Genomic DNA, 19,391 nt, shown 5'->3' with positions numbered 1-19,391 from the left:
AAAATCATTTTTTCCTTGTTGCATCGAGAGCAAGCACCTGTCACAGTATCTCAATTATTGTCACGCGGGGTGTATAGTTTTAAGCAGCTCCCATTGGACCAGTCAATCTGCTTGTCTTGCGAGCAAAGATAAAAAAAAAGGGAGAAAATACATATATATGCCAAGCGGAGTTGCTAAGGCTCCTGTCTTCTCATCTCTCTCTATCGTCCTCGAAAAGTTACGGCGGCCACGAGACGTCTTGGAAGTATGAGGGCGCAGATGGGATTATGTTTAATGAAGTTAGGCCCGAGTTGCACCTGCCACTTTCGAGGCATCTCGGACCAACGGCCGTTACACCGCCTCGAGCACCCGTCGAGAAATTGGCGGGAATCGCGTTCCCAGGAGTCTGTGAGACTTATCTGTGACAACGGTTATTCCGACTATTTTCCGTCTCAGACCTATCGTTAAAATGCACACACGTTGCAATTGCGCGCTGCAGCGAGCGGACGCGCGGTTCAACGCGGCGGAAAAATTCGTGCAAGGTTTGTTTTTTCATCTTGTTTCCGCAGTCAAGAAATATATATGTATGATCTGTTAAATGATGTTTAAAACATTTCACAACTTCGAGCATAAAAATTTTGATAGTTTTTTGGAAATATTATTAAAATTAATCATTGGCGTAACTTTGTTCGTCTCCTTTTTGATGTATAATAAATATATGTATTCATTACAAATATTGCGCCAATAATTCTTCTTTTTTCGTTTTTAAATTTTATATTTTGATTATATATCTTTTTTATTTGCACATCTTTTAAAGTATCAAGATAACTTTACAATTAATATCGATAGAGGCCGTAAAACTATCCAAAAGATCGAATTACTTTGTGCCCACACGACAAGATGGTTCCTCTTTGAACCATAGTTTTTTTTCTCACTCAAGGGGACGTGTTCTTCCTGTTCCTGTTTCGACCGTAGAAATACGAGAACTTGGTTACGCTAAAATGATGAGAGGAACGGGGATCTTTCGTGACAGCAATTTAATTATTCCCGACATCTGGCACATATTGGAACGTTAACCTTTGAATATAAATCTTACAGCTTTTCGAGAATTCATTGTTTTTTCTTCACGTGTAAATAAATAATTAAAACGTAAAAAAATGTAAAGAATCACAAATTAATATTTTGTTATTAAATTGTTTTCGTTTAAAAATTTTAAAAGTTTTTTTTTAAGTAATTCTCTTATTTTTGAGGCAAGAATTTTAGTTTTTAAAAATTATGACGTGACTCGATATATGCAAACAAGCTACGAAACATCCCACTTCTATTTTACAATTCAATTACTTTCAGTTATCTAGCTATCCTATCTGGTCAGCATAACTGAGCAGCGTGCTTGGTGGGATTTTTCCTTTTTTTCACCCATGAATTTTACTTACTTTTTAAAACTTACTAGCCAACACTTTATGAAAATAATTAAAATTTTTGCATAGGACAAATCCTATCAAAAGTATTTAGTATAAATGCTAAATATATTGCTAAATAATTAAGGACAAATTTCTAATTCATAAAAGTTTATTTGAATACGAATTTATAAGATAATCTAATCCCATCGTATTTCATTGTTTCCAGCGACTACTGTTAAAAAGTTCATTGAAAGCATGTAGAATGTAGGATACTAGGATCTTTAAATATTCACGATTCAGGATCTCCTCTTATTGAGCGAAACAGCTGTTCCACCCTCTCCAACGGGGGCAGCGGTAGATCTGCCGGCATTCAGACTATCTGAACGAACTATCGCGCGGAGGTGGAGGCTTCGAAAGGTCGACGGTAAATGTAGGTACGAGCAGCTGGATCGGCGGAGATTCGTAAGGCTCGTCGTCACGCCTTCCTCCCGCATTGTTCAAGTCTTGTTAGTACGTTTTTTCTCCTTTCTCTTCCCTTACCGCACAAATCTAACTTTCCGAAGCACCCCTAATATTTGTTTGAGCTCGGGATTCGTAAAAACCGCGCAATTATCATTCACATTCATTATACAATACAAGGATGACATAAAAAAGCACCAGAGTATTCGTACTATTTGATCACCAGCATCTCTTTCCCAAAATATATGTCACTATTTATTAAGATTTATTATGATTTTCTATCTCGAACTATTATTTGTTGCATAAAAATTAATAATAAATATTAATATATATCATAATAAATATAATTCTTAATAAATAGTGAAATATTATTATATTTACTTGTGTTGCAGAAATGTATTATCACAATCAAATTTCTTTTCACCCATGAATAATAATATATACATATTTAAGACACTGAATTTTCGATTACTTTTAACAACAGTTCGTAAAATAGTCCCTCCTATAATTAGGGAAACGAGATGTAAGCAATCTTTGTTCAGATATTTCGAATACGAAGCTACCAAAGAATGTTCACATCCTGTGAAAGAGAAAGAAATGCCAATTATTAATTCGATATCTATAAGAAGCGTGCAAATTACAGAGATCGTAGAGATGTAAATGCTTATAGTTTGTATCGTAGGTCTAAATTGACTGAAATTGCGATGCCAACCTTGAGCTTCGTCGCTCATGTCACTACACATCCTCGCTCGTTCAGAAAAGTGGTTAATTTCTAACCGACAATTTTTCCACGTCTTTGCATCGCGCGGCATGCGTCAGCAAGGAGAGAAATAAAGAGCTGAAATACACACACGCGGGACACAAAGTGTAGAGCAACATCCTGTGTTAAACGTTTCCCTTCGCTTCGATGCACGCACGATTTTTGCGCTGCGAATAAACATCAATTACCGCATTTTAACCTTTAATATATACGGTAATCAGTTGATGCATCAGTTAGCCGTTGTTAGATTAATTGATACATCGGCATAATGGATAGGAGAAACCTATGTTTATAGTGCATATATTTAACTAAATTTAAATTAATTATACTTCTAAGAATATTGATAAAGTCACTTCATTTTATTGATTTTTTTGAAGCAATAATAATATCCCGTTAGCTATAAATTAAATTATTAAATATTATTAATATAATCTGAATAATTAAATAACTAAATAATTAATAATATAGTTCAAGAGACTGTAACAGAACAAATGATAAAACAGATATTTATTATAGAACAGATTTTTTTTTTTAAAGACGCGAATACACGAGAGAGAGAAAGAGAGAGAGAAAGAGAGAAAGTACTATAATTTATCCTTTTGCTATATGATTTAAAATTTATTAATGTGTTATTGATGTGTAATTGATGTGTTATTAATATACTAATTCAATTATGTAAGAATTATTTTTTAAAGCAATCAAATTTCCAATCTTTTGGAAATGATGATTTTTGCACGCAAAAGACGGTAGCTTTTCGTGCAGACACAGTCGTAAACTTTCATGGTTGTTTACGACGTGGTTAGAATTTTAGAATTTTCAGAGCATCTGCAACCCAATGGCAGCTGTTTGCGTATACATCCTTCACCACTTATCCTCGTCTATGACAAACGTGACGCTCTACAGACGTCTGGAATGCTGAACTCTATCGCGTTCTCGAACAAGAAAAATTTTCATTCCAAGGAATTCAAAATATATCGTTAAAATATATTCGTTAAGACATTTATGAGAGAAATCAAGAGATAATCGCGTCTCTAACGCGCGCACCGGGCATTTTATGGTAGCAGATGATGAAACACTAGCTGAATATATCAAATTTCTACGCAAAAGCAGCCACGAGAAACCCACGCGACAGCTTCTGTTTGTTTTCGCCGTTTGATATAAACGTACGCGTAGAAAAGACGGCCTTGTTTCCTCACACATGCTTTCGTCTACCTGCGAGTACAGGTGGTTGCAAACACGAACCCTATTGTCCACTTTCTACCCCTCGTCTTGCTCCTTCCTGCACGATTTTTCTTCCTAGAGTCTAGGTGCACGTCAGTACAACGTCTAATGTGTTGTCACGAGATATAAGATTAATGAAAATCTTTAATAAAAAAATCTAATTAATAAAAGAATAATGCTAACTTCAAATATCATAGAAATTCTTTCCTTCATAGTAATTGTCTTTTAATTTTGAAAATATACTCCATATTTATTAAAGTGAAAATCTATTATTATAATTATAATTAAAATTAATAAATAAATAATTTAATATTGTTGAGTTTAATAATTAAGTTTAATATTAAATAATATTTAATAATGTTAATTTTTTTGTTGAACTTAATGATATTAAATTATTTGTTTAATAATTTTAATTATCATAACAGATTTTCTCTCTCTGATAAATATGTTTAATAAACTTAATATTATTATATTATTAAAAAAAGTCAAATTGTCACAAAATATCAGTCCTGACACTAATAAGAATTTAGTAAACTCAAGATTTTACTATAAATCTGTGCGCTTCTATAAATCTGACGTTATCTAAAGAGTAATATGCGGTTAGCAACAATCACAGCTAACAGCTGATCATCGACCGACACGCGGTGTGCTCCCGTTAATTTCGATGCTGGAAAAAAAACCGCGCGGGACGCATCGATGATTCCGCAAAATTTTCAGGACCTTCCAAGCAGACACAAAATTTGCGAGGAAACAGAGAGAGAGAGGAAGAGAGAATGATCGGTCCGCAGAGACGCGTTCGTTCTTTTATATTTGGCACATATGCTGCCCAGGTGCTCGCGTCGATAGCCAAAGGGTAGAGTTTCAAATTTTCTTACCTTATTCTTCGCGATTTTTTGACTCGTTCCATTCGATGTTTCTCGCTTTCTTTCTTCTTCCTTGGTATCAGCTGTCTGATCATCTTTTCACTAGACGCCTTCTTTCATAGCGGTCGTGCCTGCAAACAGAAACATGCATGGCAAATATTAGTTTAAAAAATACGTCCAATACAGAAACAAACACTGATACATTCTAAAAATAAAAATTATATTTCTCAATTTATAAATGTTGGTAATTATAAACTTTGTGGAATATAAATGCTATTATAAAATTAATTTGAAAAATATAACAGCATAATTTATTAACTCTTTTTTTTCATATTTTTCATATTTTATATCAGTTTATCGCATAAAAGTATCAAAGAAAAATAAATTAAGGGATCAACGTTACAACGGTAAAATATAGAATGACATTTTCAAAAATCGGTTCGCGTACCTCGTGAGCATGTCCTTCATTAGACTGCTCATAACCGTGAAAAATGATCGGGTCAGTAATCGTCTTTAGTACGAGTTAAAGTCGCAGCATTAACTACATCCTGGCGTGGAACCCCTGCAGATAAGTTCCTCCCTAATTTTCGACGATGTTCTGACGTCACGGTGTACTCAGGGACCCCGTGTGTTCCGGTCTGCTTGACCAGGACCGGAAGTGGGAGACCGATGGGGAGCGCGGGTACTCGAAACTCAAAATCCCCCACGGATATCGATGTTCCCGTGTTTAAACAAGAAGGAAGTCGGCATTTCCTCGGAGATCCAACGGTTGTGTCGAAACAAGAGCGAAGGAAACGGGGGATTTACACGCTGGAGAATAACGTCGAGATTTATATTAATATCCGCGTAAAGATTTAAAAAACAAATTGCTTAATTTTCTAAATCTTTACGGAATCACGCGTGCATTTCTAACAAAGTATGTTCCACGTATGGAACTGATAATCGTCGGCAATCTCGCGAGTTGCATTCGATATCATGTCGGGAAGCAATTACGGGGCAAACCGCGCAATAATCAGCAATAATAACCGAACCAGCGTGGATATTACGCCGAAAAAAATCTCAAGAAGCAATCACAAGCCTAATGATTGTTACGGGCGCTGGCTATAGTTGGTCATGGTGTTCACCTGTTCGTGCTGGGCGTACGAGAGAGGACGCGCGATGCGCATATGCACGCACACGCGTCCACGCCCGACGCATTGCGCTGTGATGCATTTCTGTAACGGTCGAATTTATCCCCATCATGCGGCCAGCCGTGATATAGCGAAGCGTGACTCGACCAAGTTGCGTTACAATCCATCCGGTATGCTTATAATTGCACGTCTTCGAATCTCGCGGCAGCGTGCGTTACGCTTTATTTTATGTACGTGCGCACAGTGGCGCGTTTATGTCCCTCCTACCCCTCGAGGATTCATCTGCATATCGCCCACTCGGACTTGCATACAGATACGAGAACGTACATCAATTATGCAAAATTTTGTACTATATTTGTACGTTTATTCTACGCATTTTCGAAATAAAAAAAATTTTATACAGATACAAGAACGTACATATACAGATACAAGAACGTACATCAATTATGCAAAATTTTGTACTATATTTGTACGTTTATTCTACGCATTTTCGAAATAAAAAAAATTTTATACAGATACAAGAACGTACATATACAGATACAAGAACGTACATCAATTATGCAAAATTTTGTACTATATTTGTACGTTTATTCTACGCATTTTCGAAATAAAAAAAATTTTATACAGATACAAGAACGTACATATACAGATACAAGAACGTACATCAATTATGCAAAATTTTGTACTATATTTGTACGTTTATTCTACGCATTTTCGAAATAAAAAAAATTTTATCTCGAGTATAAAATAATTTTAGCGATAATCTCTTTTGAAAATTTTCAGTATCTTTGAAAAGTGCAAGAGAAACAGATCTTGTCGAGAGGAAATGCAAATTCATGGTTGACTAATTGCATTTATGACACCGACCGGTTTTGTTTTTCCAAGAAATCGAATAAAATCGTAATCTCATCGATTTTTGATGAAAAGAGACTTCAAGGAAATAAAATTTACGTGTGAAAGTCAAAGGTGAGACCTTGCCTTGGTCTTTCTGATTGTTACATTTTGAATGTTCTGTATAGAATGGGCAGTCCTATTACATTGAATCACCTTGACCTGTTACATAATATCTGGTGTTGGCGAAGAATATATAAAAAACGTAATAAAAAATATAAAAATTATGATTAAGATATTAAATCGCCAATTCAAAGGCGATTCAACGAGTAAATTTAATAAAAAACAAGGAAATCTTGATTTTATAAAAAAATGCTAAAATCAGACGTATAATGCGATGTATCCTTCATGACATGCGAGTCTAATGATATGAAAACCGCACGATTGTGATCGTTATACTGGCCTGTTCGTAAGTCACGTTTTATCCGAAAGTTCTATGTGCTCGAGAAAACGATTGCGGCGTCTCGAAGAGCGATTTTCTGGCTGGGACTTGCTTCCACTCTGCTCTCTCCCTCTCGTTCTCCGGCTGCTCCACCTGCTCGGACGACCGTTTTTTCTTCTTGCTACAGAACACCCGACTTCCCGCAAAAATGCTCGAGGCAGAATCGTGCCAACAACAATTGGGTGAATTGTCCTACAGTCTCATTGGTACGCACGCTTACGCGATCTCTAAATCATTTCTATTCCTCTTGTACAAACCTTTCTAAAAAATATCATTTAATTAAAAAAAACTCACTAAATCTTTAGTAGAAAGATGATAAACTTTTTACATTAGCTTCACACATATAGTCTCAAGTTGTATCTAATGTCTGATATAAAAAAAAATAAATAAAATCTGATAAAAAAACATTAAATAAAATAACAAATTTCAATCTGATAAAAAAAAACATTAATTAAAATAACAAATTTCAATCTGATGAAAAATTAAATAAAATCTGATAAAAAAAAACATTAAGTAAAATAACAAATTTCAATATGTACGTAATATGTATATAAAAATATAAATTATTTTATCTATGTGAGAGATTTAAAGAAGTAAATTGAAGTGAATGGATGAAACAATTTGCAAGAAAATAATAAAATTTTTTTTCGCACACTCGAAAGATTCATCAGACGCAATAGCGTAACCGGAAAGAAATTAGATGAGAGAAAGGAAGATCTGAGAGAGAGAGAGAGAGTCTTGAATCACATCGCAGCATGCTCGAACCGCGATCGTGATCGTTCTATACATCGCGCTACTTAGAAAAAAAGATAAAAGGTACGCTTCATGGCGCGCGCGCTCTTTCCTACCACAAGGCCGAGAGATCGCTTAGCATAATCCGTTGGACGGTTTCGAGCTTGAGAACGATGGTGAGGGTACACGTGGAGAGCGCACGTAGCGGAGAGAGAACGAGCATACGGATGTCATCGTGCGCGCAACGAAGACGTCGCTAGAGAAGATTCGCGCCATTTTTACTGCGCAACCAGCGCGGCGCACCAATCAGATTTGAATTGCAACACCCGGTAGTGGGGACTACCGGACCTCGTGGCTTTGCTCAAACGGATCTGAGCCGACTGACTCCATCATCCCGAACGATCCTACCAGAACAAGTCTGACCGTCGAACGGTGAAGATCAAGGTTGGCCAGTTGGTTTTTGGCCGACTTCGCGCAAGAAGAGTGGAGGAAACTTCACAGAAAAGTTGAACGGCGCGACGCAATTTACGTCATCAAAGATTCCTCTGTTCTTCCACAAGACGTTGAACGGAAGAAACGAGGACAATCGACGTTCCATAATATCGTATTTGTTGCAAAGTGTTGCGGAAGTAGGTCGAATCGAAAGACGCAAATTGTTGAGAATCCGCTCAGCTCGACTACGTATCCGGTGGAATATACAAGAGGAACCCGAGATGCTGGCAGCTTCGATCTGTTGCGAAATCTATTATACGGTGTTACCCAACACGACCATGGCCTCGCGAGTACCACGCTGCCTCTTCGGTAAGCCGGACCCGCGGGAAACCATGGAGATGTTCCAGGAAGCGTTAGACGCGGAGAGGAGCAAGTTTGCCAAAAGATGGGGAGTGGATCCCTGTTCGGAGGACAAGGAAAATAATTATCAGAGACGGAACAACGAGAAGAGCGAGCCGTCGACTAACAAAAAGCGGAGTAATCCGTATTCAAGGCAGACCAGCATTCACGGTGAGCAACATTTCTCTCGTAAAATATCCACGCGAATTTTATTGATTAACTCGACGGAAATTAGGCGAATGCTCGCGTATGCATGAGTTACAAAGCGTATTCGATAATAAATATGTCCCTGTGAACGGACAATACGTAAAAATTTATCACGAATGCATGTATCAGGCGCGGAAGATGGGTTTTTTCGCGATTTTTTTGATTAGTACCATGTTCTTGAATTTAATGCGCGTGACCGGGCTAAAAATATCTCTTACACATAACTCAATATACGGCATGCCATTATAATGGTCCTTGAGATGGATGAATTATGCAACCGAATTGTATTCGTGATTCTAGTATCATAGCAATTTTTTAATAAAGATTTATTAAAGACTTGCGACATGTAATACATTGAAAAAAAATAGCTAAGTCTTGTGTTAAGATTAACCTCCTCTACAATTATCAACGATACAATGATACAATAATCTATCACTTAGCTCATTGGATGACGTTGTAATGAGAGTGCAAAGTGGCGTCGTAGAGTCGCGACTTTTTGGCGGGAAAGCCGTACCGAAGAAAGGGAAGTCGGACGCGCAGGCGCAGCCCGGTCGCGTGGCTTCGACCTGTTTTCTTATTCTAAGTTCGTCGCATCTTCCGCCTTTTCTCCTCCTCCAACTTCTATAGCTGTATCCCTCGCCTGAGTACTCCCGGCTACCGTCTTACGCGTTCTTTCGGAGAACCTTTCATCTTGTTAGGCTATTCGTTTCTTACGCTAAGAGCACGCGTCATAAACGAGACCAGCAGGGATAATCTAGGTAGCCCAAACTAAACATTTTTTAAATTAAACATTTGTATTGTGGTTTTTAGAAACTTGTTTTTTTTTCTAGAAACTTTTTACGAGATAAATAGTTTCTTATAAACTTTCTTATATCTTGAATTCTTTGATTAATTTGAATTCGTGTCGTAAATATAATCTGTTGTTTACATAGGCTCAGTTACATAATATAGTGATAATATGCTCTAACCGTGAATTACAGAAAGAAAAAAAAATTTTTTTAAGTATTTTTTAAAATTATTTAGAAAATGTAAATAAATAATGTATATATTTTTGCTATCTTCATGAATATATTTTTTTTCTCAGAGATATAATCTATATATAATAAAATATATATACTTTTTAAAAATTAATCCAACTGGAATATTTTAATATATTTTATTAAATTGAAGAAGATAATAATTTTGATACAATTGTTTTTTTTTTATTTAGAAAATTTGAGTTGCAGCGAATGCATCTTGATTTGTTTCACAATTCCCGTATTCAGGGAAACATCTCTCCCACGCAACATCTTTCGAATATCTACAAAAAAAAAACGCTCGTGTTATCAGAAAAGATAAGTAAACACGTGTGGTACGTAATCGCGTGAGAGACTTGAGTTGCTGATCGGTATTCTATGATCGCTATGCGATGTAATAATGCAGTTAGGGACGAAACATCGAGAGTGAATCACGACTATGAGTCATGCGTTTAAGGCGACTGACGTAAAGTACCTGTAAGGGTTTTGTCGTGAGTCATCGGAGGGCCCCGATTTCCAAGGAGTAAAAGAAAACCGCGATCGCATTCCTTGGATTCCTCCGGCATGATGCATCTAGGCTTGCTCCTCAATTTAATCGCATGAATTTTAACGCACAATGGACATTATGTTTTCTCGACCAAGTGCAAAACCTTGCATGCTTCTGCACGCGAACCGATAAACATTGTATGTATTTTATATTCTTTACCCGAGATAATAATTTCCATGAAATTTTTATTCTCTTATAAAAATAAAATTCACCCTACCACAAAAGCACATAATTATTAATAATTGCTAATATTCATTTTGAAATCATGTATAGGCATTCGAAGTGGTTCGCAGGCCAAAAAAATGGTCGATACGTTGAAACACGTGTGCGAGATAATCGTAGCGCGCGCGAGGAGAAAAGATTAATTTTCTCAACTTCGAAGGAGATCCTATGCCTATTTGCACTGATAATCCCCTACACGGTGACTCCTTGGGCTGGAACGTGACGACCCTCGAAAATTCAACGGAGCGGGACGATGCAACCAGCACCTCTTTTTCCACCGACACCTGTTAGCCCTTGCTACAGGCCCATGACGACTGGAACGTCTTTTCCCACGATTAAATCAGACCCCGCGAACACGCGATACTGTGTCGCGCGAGGCCTTTCGAAGGTCGCGCACCACCTGCTGGAACAAGTTGCGTTTGATGCAAATATGACAAGGACTGTATACGTTAATTGCACAAACTCCTTTACTTATTTGACATTTTCACAGACTGACGAAAATGATTAATTTATTAAATTAATAGATATAAAGGAACGAGATATAAGGTACTCTCTAAAAGTGAATCAGTGTATTATCACTGTAATCAGTGCTGTATTTATAACTGTTTATAATCAGTGACTATTTACTGTTTTTCAGTGATAATACACTGATTCACGCATTCCTTTTTTTGTCTTAATAATTCACCTATTAAAAAATTATTTTTAGTATCATCATGCGTTTCATCTCTTGTATTTAATCCAAAATAAAATATTTTACATCCATAGAATAAATATAAAACTAAATAAAGAAAGATTTCTGGATTTTCGTCTTTTATACCCATTTTGTCTGAATAGCAAGGATAACGGAAAACGACAGAAAAGCGTTCTATTTTCTTCTACGATTAACGGGAAGAAAAATAAACGCGGGATCATGTCGTAGAAACCAGGGGTGCGGATCGCGGTATTGCTGTCCGCGTCGTGGAATAGAAAACCTTTGACATTCTCGATCCTCGCGACGAGAAATCGACAAAGGATCCTTTCGATTTAAAGCAGACTCTCCGTTTGCATGGTTCTCCCGCAAAATCGGAGACGCAGTTGGAGAGCAGTTCGAAAAAGATCCTTCCTGCGAGTGAAAAATGCGCCAGAAGGAGGACTGGTCGGATCCGCGAACAAAAGAGAATTTTCGAGACGGAATCTCGTCTCTTCGAGACATATGGACAGGTAAACGTCGAGCCTTCCATGACGCACCTAGAATCTACTTCGCGGCACATTGAGGCGTGGAAACAGATGTTGACAAGCGAAATTGTGAACGCGACGCGCAAAGAAAAGGAGACCGAGAAGAGAGAGAAAATGAACGTTCATCGAGGAAGAGCTCGGTTTCGCGCGCCATATGGCGAACCATTGCCAAAAAGAGAGAACCGCGGAGAGAAAGGATCATGTCCTCAACATATGGTTATTGCGTGGATTTTTTTTTTTTCGACCTTTCTCATCGATTTGCCGGATCGAATCGCGATCCGATTTATTATGCCGTTTCGCGAACGTTAATATTTCTTAATACTTCAACTGAATGACCAATAAATCACAGTTTCTTAAGAAAAAAAATTATGGCTATAAAGTATATGATGTCTCGTATTATAATCTCATCCGTGATATAAACGCATGGTACAAGTTATTCAATCATCTTTTTCACATATTTCATTATTTATTTCATGATTTTTGTAACAAAATATGTACGTCTTATATTCTTCGCGTTTTTATCGAGACGTGAAAAAACAAGGAGATTTTACTCTCGGAATTGGTACCGTTAATATTAAATCGCACCTGTCAGTTAGAAAAAGAAAGAAAAATTGGATAAAAAGAAACGAGGGTAGGGTGTTCAGGTGGTTACCTGATCGAAAATAGAGTGCCCCTAAGACGATTCCTGCGTGTGTAGCCTTTGTTGTGGAAATTTCGTGCTTCTCCTTCGCACGAGATGCTCTTATACAGGTTACGCGACGTCGCAATGAGAGATGACCCGATCGATTCACTAAACTTCATATACGCCACGGAATCTTAAAAATATATTCGTTACGGGAAGCCCCACGTATTCTCTCATAGAGAGATGTCTATTCACACCGTATGAACGAAATAGAATGAATGCTTTTATTACGTCTCACGGAATTTTGTTTTTATATTGTATACCATTATTATTACGACTTTCGTGACGGGATGTTTCAATAACACATCGTTTATATTTATTTATTTATACTCAGTACCGTTTAATGTTTTTGTTACAGATTACTGGCGAGCTCGAAAAACATGTGACGTGAATAAAAAGCCTCTGACGACTTCGATGGACGTGACGAAGCAACAAAATGTGGAGTCGTCGAAAACAACAAAGACGACTACCACAGCGACGATAACGAAGACCACGTAGAAAATGTCGAATCTCAAAAACGATCGTATATCTTTAGACCCCCCGTGCACACATGCGGTTTTCTCTTATTTTGCTGCGGTAGCGAAAAAATCGCCATGTTAACTTGAACGTGTCCTTGAACGACGAAAAAAATTGCTCGAAATAATTAGCCTTTTTTCTCTTAAAAAAAATGTTAAAAAATTAATAAATTATTATTAAAAGATTATTAAAAGATATATAAAATATTATTAGAGAATTTTATAAAATATTATTAGAGAATTAAAAGATATATAAAATATTATTAGAGAATTTTATTTTTTTAAGACTAAAGAGAGAAAAAATTTAAAATATATATCATATTACATGGAATGATCAGAGCAATTAAATATAAGCGTAAACTGCATGTGTGCATGGCATTTTAATAATCGTTTTAGCAGAACAGACTTACTTGCGCTACTGAATTTTGTATATTTATTTTCTCTCGCGTCCTTCAAACATTATTATCTTTGATCAATTATTAATTTTCTGTAGGATTAATTGTGACGGACGTATTAATCATTTTTTGTAAATAATTCAAATGATTTATTGGAGGTTTTTGTGGATGGACTTATTGTCATATAAGAATCGCTATATTTTCAATTATAATTTTTACGATTAATGAATCATTGTCTTTAGCGAACCAATCGAAAGTGTCTCTCGCGATAATTCAGACTCATGATTTATCGAAAAAGTTTTTAACAAACTCCATAAAAGATTTTTTGCGACGGCGAAAGTCCATCGAAAGCTTCAAACGGTTGCTTCCTCGAGGAAGCAACAATGCAGCGCCTCCAAAGACTAATTGATTATAAACATCAACTCGCATCTCTTCGCACTCTCGTTACATTTTTGTCGAGAGACAAGAGAAAGTCCTATGTACATTTCATTTTAGAATTAGGACACCCTTCTAGTCACCTAGTCATTTAAGCGAATAATAAACTATCGTGCTTTCATTCCTATCTATTGTTCTCTTTTTTTTTCTTATCCTTACGATATATATGTTAAAAAAAATATCATATATTAGAAAATGTTTTAAAAATGTTATATTGTATCAACACATACGTGCTATAATTTAAAAAAATAAAATTGATAATTGTGATAAATATATCTCTCGCTAATTAAAAATTATGTAATCCTATTATGTAATCTATTTTACTATCACTTTTTCTATTTTACTATTTACTCGATGTATTGAAATGTAAAAATTACAATTTTTTGTATGATTATGGCATTTTGCAAATACATCTTCTCCTCATTAATTCAGTTAGTACTATAAAACTAATTCGATAAGAATCTAATCGATTAAATCTAATCGATTAAATCTAATCGATTAAAAAAAAGCAGTTATTTTGCATCAGATACTGCTGCTGTAATGTTTGTCTCATGCTATTGCCTCATATCTTTTAAATTAATAATAAATTATATAGACGTTAAAAAAGCAACAGGCGAAATGATATTATCTGATGTTCTATCGACACATTCTAAGGGAATCGGCACGTGGAGAACGAGTCAAAATCGTCGAAATTGAAAATTAGACAGCTGAGCAGTACGATCGCATTTTCTAACGAACATTCTGTAACATCCACCTGGACGCGTGCTATCGGGGTGGTCCCGATATGCGTATGGGGGTGAACTATAGGGTGACACGAAAATAACTATCCCTACATATGCACGTAATCTAAGCAATATCCGTCTCGAACTTAATTACAATAAAATTATAAATATAACGAAAATATTTTGAATGATATGAATAATAAAAAATTATTGAAAATTTAGTTAATTTGCAAGAAAATATATCGTTGTATGAAATAAAAATTTATAATAAAGATATAAACAAAATATAAATATAATAAATATTTATACAAAGTACAAATCTTCAAATATTTACTATTCTTTAGTATACAACAAAACAACATGATTTTAAAATATGTCATTCTTTATACGATAACAAAACGTAGCAACGTTTTCAACAGTACCCCATGTAGTTTACTTATCTGTACGACGATACGATGTATGGGGGTGACTTGACGTGGTTGCTATATAGTTAATTATAATGCGTGATGCACCAAGGGATCTTCCAACCATAGGGGAACTATGCGAAGGGAAGCAGCTGGTTTATGGTTTTAATGGCTGTCATCCTAGCTAGTTATTTCCATAGTAACTAATACGATGCCTCTCTCTCTCTCTCTTTCTCTCGAACGCGGAACCATGCTTGCGTTAAATCGAATATCGACAAAACATTGTTGCGTAAATGGATTTTCGAACGTTACATATTACAACGGATATTCGATTAGCATTCGGCGAGCGATTAACGGCAAATCACTGAAATTGCTGCGAGAATTATATTTTGTACATTTATATATATTTTTCAAGAAGTTTTGAGTAATGACTTTTTTAACTAACAATTTAGCTATTCTATACCTATATCTATTATCAAACAACATTATGGTTGAGTAAATATATAAATATAACTTCAAAATTATATAGATAAAATATTTTATTCAAATTTTGTGATAAATTGTTTATGAAATATGTTTTAAGCCTTTAAAAGTCTAAATTTCCCTCCATTCAACCGATAGCAGAACATCTCCAGGTGCACTGAATGTACGTTAATGGATATCTATCACGATACACGTGTAACGTGCCCCACTATAGACTTAATTGATCGAATTAGCTGTAGAACCAGTTTACATCGGAACAGCACCTGATTGCAACAAAGTTTCGAATGAATCAATTTTGACAAATCGCTTGCAATCGACAGTCAAACGATCTATCAAACAATTCTTTTAATACATACAAAATTCAATCAATCATTTTTTTGATTTGTACTTTTAATCGAAATATTTCAGCGTATCTAACATCAAGGGAGCAAGCAAAGATTTTTACTCGAACAATAAAATAAATTTTGCACATACACATGAAGGTCTTTTCTTCTGTAATATTTTTTTAAGATTTTGAAGAGACATGCTAGGGGAATTGCTAATGAAAAAAACCACTCGTACATTTTCTGATTCAATTTATAATAAAAAGACCTAGAAAAAAAACGCAAGGATTGCACTCAATCTCATCCATCTTGAAAATGTCGTATTACAATATATAATAGTATGATAAATTGTCAGTAATGATTCTCGTATATTGCTTTTTTTCAAGCTTTCGCAAATTGTACCTACCGCATTCGACCATGCCGAAAACTTCAACGGTTCGTTCTCTTTCCCGTGAAAAACTTTAACTGACATTCGCGCCCAGACAAACGGGTGGCAAGAAAGCGCGTGTCGGCAGTGGCGATAAATTACGATCTTTCCGGTGAATCGGAGCGGTCCTAAATGAGAAGGGTGAATGTCCGCGATCGAAGACCACCAAATGATGCCCACAATGGCCAAAACGAACTCGCCCAGTAGCATTTCACTTTTTAACGGTAGCACGCGCCCCATCCGCGTCCCCCTCCCGCGTGTCCTCCGTATATTAACTAATACCCTGTAAACACGCGCAGCCAGAAAAGGCTCCAGCCGGCCGTTTTAATTAAAGGACATTCATATCGAGAGGCTCGCTTTTTCGACCCCTTTTACTTTCACTTTTCGCGAAAACTGGTTCGAATGTCCGTTTAGTCTGGCTCGTCATATGCCTATTTTTTTTTGCATATTATTTGGCACTTAAATTTTGAATATCGTGTTTATGCTTATTAGTATCATAAAATAAAAGTTTCATAATATAAAAAGAAAAAAATTAATAATTTTTAAATTTGTCTTGTATAAAAATACAAAATTTAAAAAAGTACAATTCTTCAAACACTTTCCATGAAAATAATTTCTTTAGAATTGCTTCTCAGAAAAGAAATTATGTCGATTATTTTATTAAAAACAGATTTTAATTAAAAACCAATTGCATATATAGAGCTCTCAATAAATAATATCTCTCAAGACTTCTCTAATAAATAATATCCCCTCTATACCAATGGAAAATAATTTTTATATCTATATAATAATTATTCGATTATTACCGTTAATCATTTCTTTTTTTCATTTCATAGATAGAAAGTGCATTGCTAAAATGAACCACACAATGCAATTTCAATCGTTTTTTTATTGTTATTACATTTTGCTCATCTTTAAACTGACAATAATCCCATTGACAGTTAAGCACGGTAAAGATATTATAAATCTGTCAGTGGCACTTGCATGCCATTCGAAACCTGGCTCAATGAAGTAACCACATAAGACACTCGACTGTTTGGAGAAGAAACGTTCCTTCTTGTCGTCCGCATTCCACACATTGATGATTCATGATTTATTTATATCTAACGATTTGCGATTACGATACTATTTGATTAAATAAATGTTTGGATATTGATTATATGCTTATATCGCACTTGTAATTAAAACTTTTGATCTTGTTTTAAATCGACGATAAATGTACAGAAATTTTAACTGCAAAAATGTTTCATGAATATGAAAAAAAAACTGTTCATACTGTAAGCTTCTTTTCAAATTTCTGTTTTCTTTTCTAAAAAAAAATTACATAGAAATAAATAATAGAAGTGAGAGACGGAATTAAAATCAATATGATAAGAAGTAAAAAAAACTGCTATAAGAAATAAAAATATATTCTTTATGATATATTTCTACTGAAATAAAATTTCAGTCAGTATCAAGCGACATGAAAGCGTCGCGACGCCAAGTACATAAAAATTTCTTTCTGACTTGTCAACAGTTTTGCCTATGTATAGGGGTCACAGCTCTACCAAATAGTTTATCCTGAATTTTGAGTCTACTAAACTTTCGATTAATCGATTTTAATGAAGATATTTTAGAAATCAAAAATCTAATGGCACTTTTATTATATAATATGAATACTTTCGATTGCGATCAGTTTGAATCAGATTGGTGCAGTTCCTGAGAAATGATGATTACAATATCAGACTCGTGACATTTTTCGTTCTTCATCATCATATTTTCCATGTCTAGGTTCAGACTCACGTATGCACTCGCACGTACACACGCAAAGCAAGTTTATTCCGCAAGGCGCATTTGCAGCGCTTATGTACGATTATTCGTGCAAATACGCTTTGAGAGACAAAATTATATGTGTATATATGCGTACATACGTGTGATATGTGTATATATGTGTATACGTGTCAATGATTAATTTATTGTGCAGGAACAATTTCCAAAAATCACCCCTTTAATGGAACATCTAAAAAACTATCTATTTTGCGTGCCGAAAAAAATATGAACTTGTGCCGTTAAATAAAATTTTTAAAAAGAATAATTTGTCGTCTAGTAACAATTTTCAAAAACCACTTCTTGAGGGTGAACTCTAATATCTTAAAAATGATCAGAAAAATATGAAGTCTACGTCCTTAGTTAAGATTCCTATAAAAACTAATTTGTCCTTAGTAACAATTTTTTATATAATTTTATATAATTTTTTATATAATAACAATTTTACTTTTCAGAGGATATATTTTATCTCCTCGCATTGACTGACTCTCATCAATGGATTATGGTTACTCGAAGTAAGTTTACAGCATGCATTCCCCCGAGATGTCTCACGGAGAGACTTCTCCATCGATTCTCTTGGCTGGTAGACCAAGACACCGCAAAAACTAACCGTATCGAGTGCACCAGGGTTACGAATCACGATCCAATGTCCTTCGTCCTGTCTCTCATGGCTCCTTGTGAGACTCGTTGCGAATTTGATCGCAACAGAAAGGACGACAAGACTATTTCCAACAAGCGAGACGACGCAAATTATTGTTCATCTCCTGTTATAACCGCGATCTCCTTGAACCACCATTGACCATATCCAATTTTATACCACTTTCCATTTTCTTCCCTTTTATTGTCGATATATCGTATTCTTAATCCTAACATTTCGTAATAAATTGTTTAAAACACAGCCTTACTTTACACTATCTAGATTTATGAAAAAGATATTTTGTTTACATTTATATGTAATCTGTTTTTATTTAAATATTTTTATGGATGGCAGCATATTTCAGAGAAAACATTAAGAAATATATGTCTAATTTAATATACTTTAAAATAATAAAAGAGGATAAGATAAATGCGATAATTAAAATATGACTAATTCGCGAAGATCGAGAGAAAAATTATTTAAGTTAAATAGCGGACGACAAAATAAGGCTTGTGAGGAAGGAGGATCGCTGGCAGGATGCCTCGCCTAGATCCTGTCTCGAGGTCGAAGAGAGGTCCTTCGAAGCGTGAAATCACTTCCAGTCTGAATATAAAGAGCGAAAAAACGAGTGTACGTTTGTGTTTCGG

The 19,391-nt window shown here is 35.3% G+C and overlaps 2 protein-coding genes across 4 annotated transcripts in view; one reads left to right on the top strand and one right to left on the bottom strand.

Moving 5' to 3' along the window:
• The window catches only part of Hipk (Homeodomain interacting protein kinase), a 129,976-nt gene that overhangs the window by 62,551 nt on the left and 48,034 nt on the right, over nucleotides 1–19,391 (bottom strand). Inside the window, exon 2 of the mRNA XM_083088998.1 lies at nucleotides 4,695–4,813. The gene's annotated coding sequence lies outside the window, so the exon portion shown is untranslated. The remainder of the gene's footprint in view (nucleotides 1–4,694; nucleotides 4,814–19,391) is intronic.
• Nucleotides 8,270–14,272, top strand: LOC145965428 (uncharacterized). Of its 3 annotated transcripts, XR_014436711.1 has the most exons (3): nucleotides 8,270–8,879; nucleotides 10,126–10,615; nucleotides 10,752–11,435. XR_014436711.1 is itself a non-coding variant. In XM_083088968.1 (2 exons), the coding sequence occupies exons 1-2, from the start codon at nucleotides 8,591–8,593 to the stop codon at nucleotides 13,093–13,095; spliced, it is 429 nt and encodes a 142-aa protein (XP_082945094.1). In that variant the 5' UTR covers nucleotides 8,270–8,590; the 3' UTR covers nucleotides 13,096–14,272. The 3 variants fall into 3 exon arrangements, 2 of the variants coding, with proteins under 2 accessions (XP_082945094.1, XP_082945104.1); XM_083088968.1 differs by lacking the exons at nucleotides 10,126–10,615; nucleotides 10,752–11,435 and adding an exon at nucleotides 12,956–14,272; XM_083088978.1 differs by lacking the exon at nucleotides 10,126–10,615 and having other exon boundaries at nucleotides 10,752–11,427.

The sequence above is a fragment of the Camponotus vicinus genome, unplaced genomic scaffold (assembly GCF_025532165.1).
Source record: "Camponotus vicinus isolate PSW18456_S1 unplaced genomic scaffold, iyCamVici1.0 SCAF_1, whole genome shotgun sequence".
Lineage (NCBI taxonomy): Eukaryota > Metazoa > Arthropoda > Insecta > Hymenoptera > Formicidae > Camponotus > Camponotus vicinus.
Note: the sequence above shows the minus strand (reverse complement) of the source record. Positions and strands in the feature narration are given on the sequence as shown.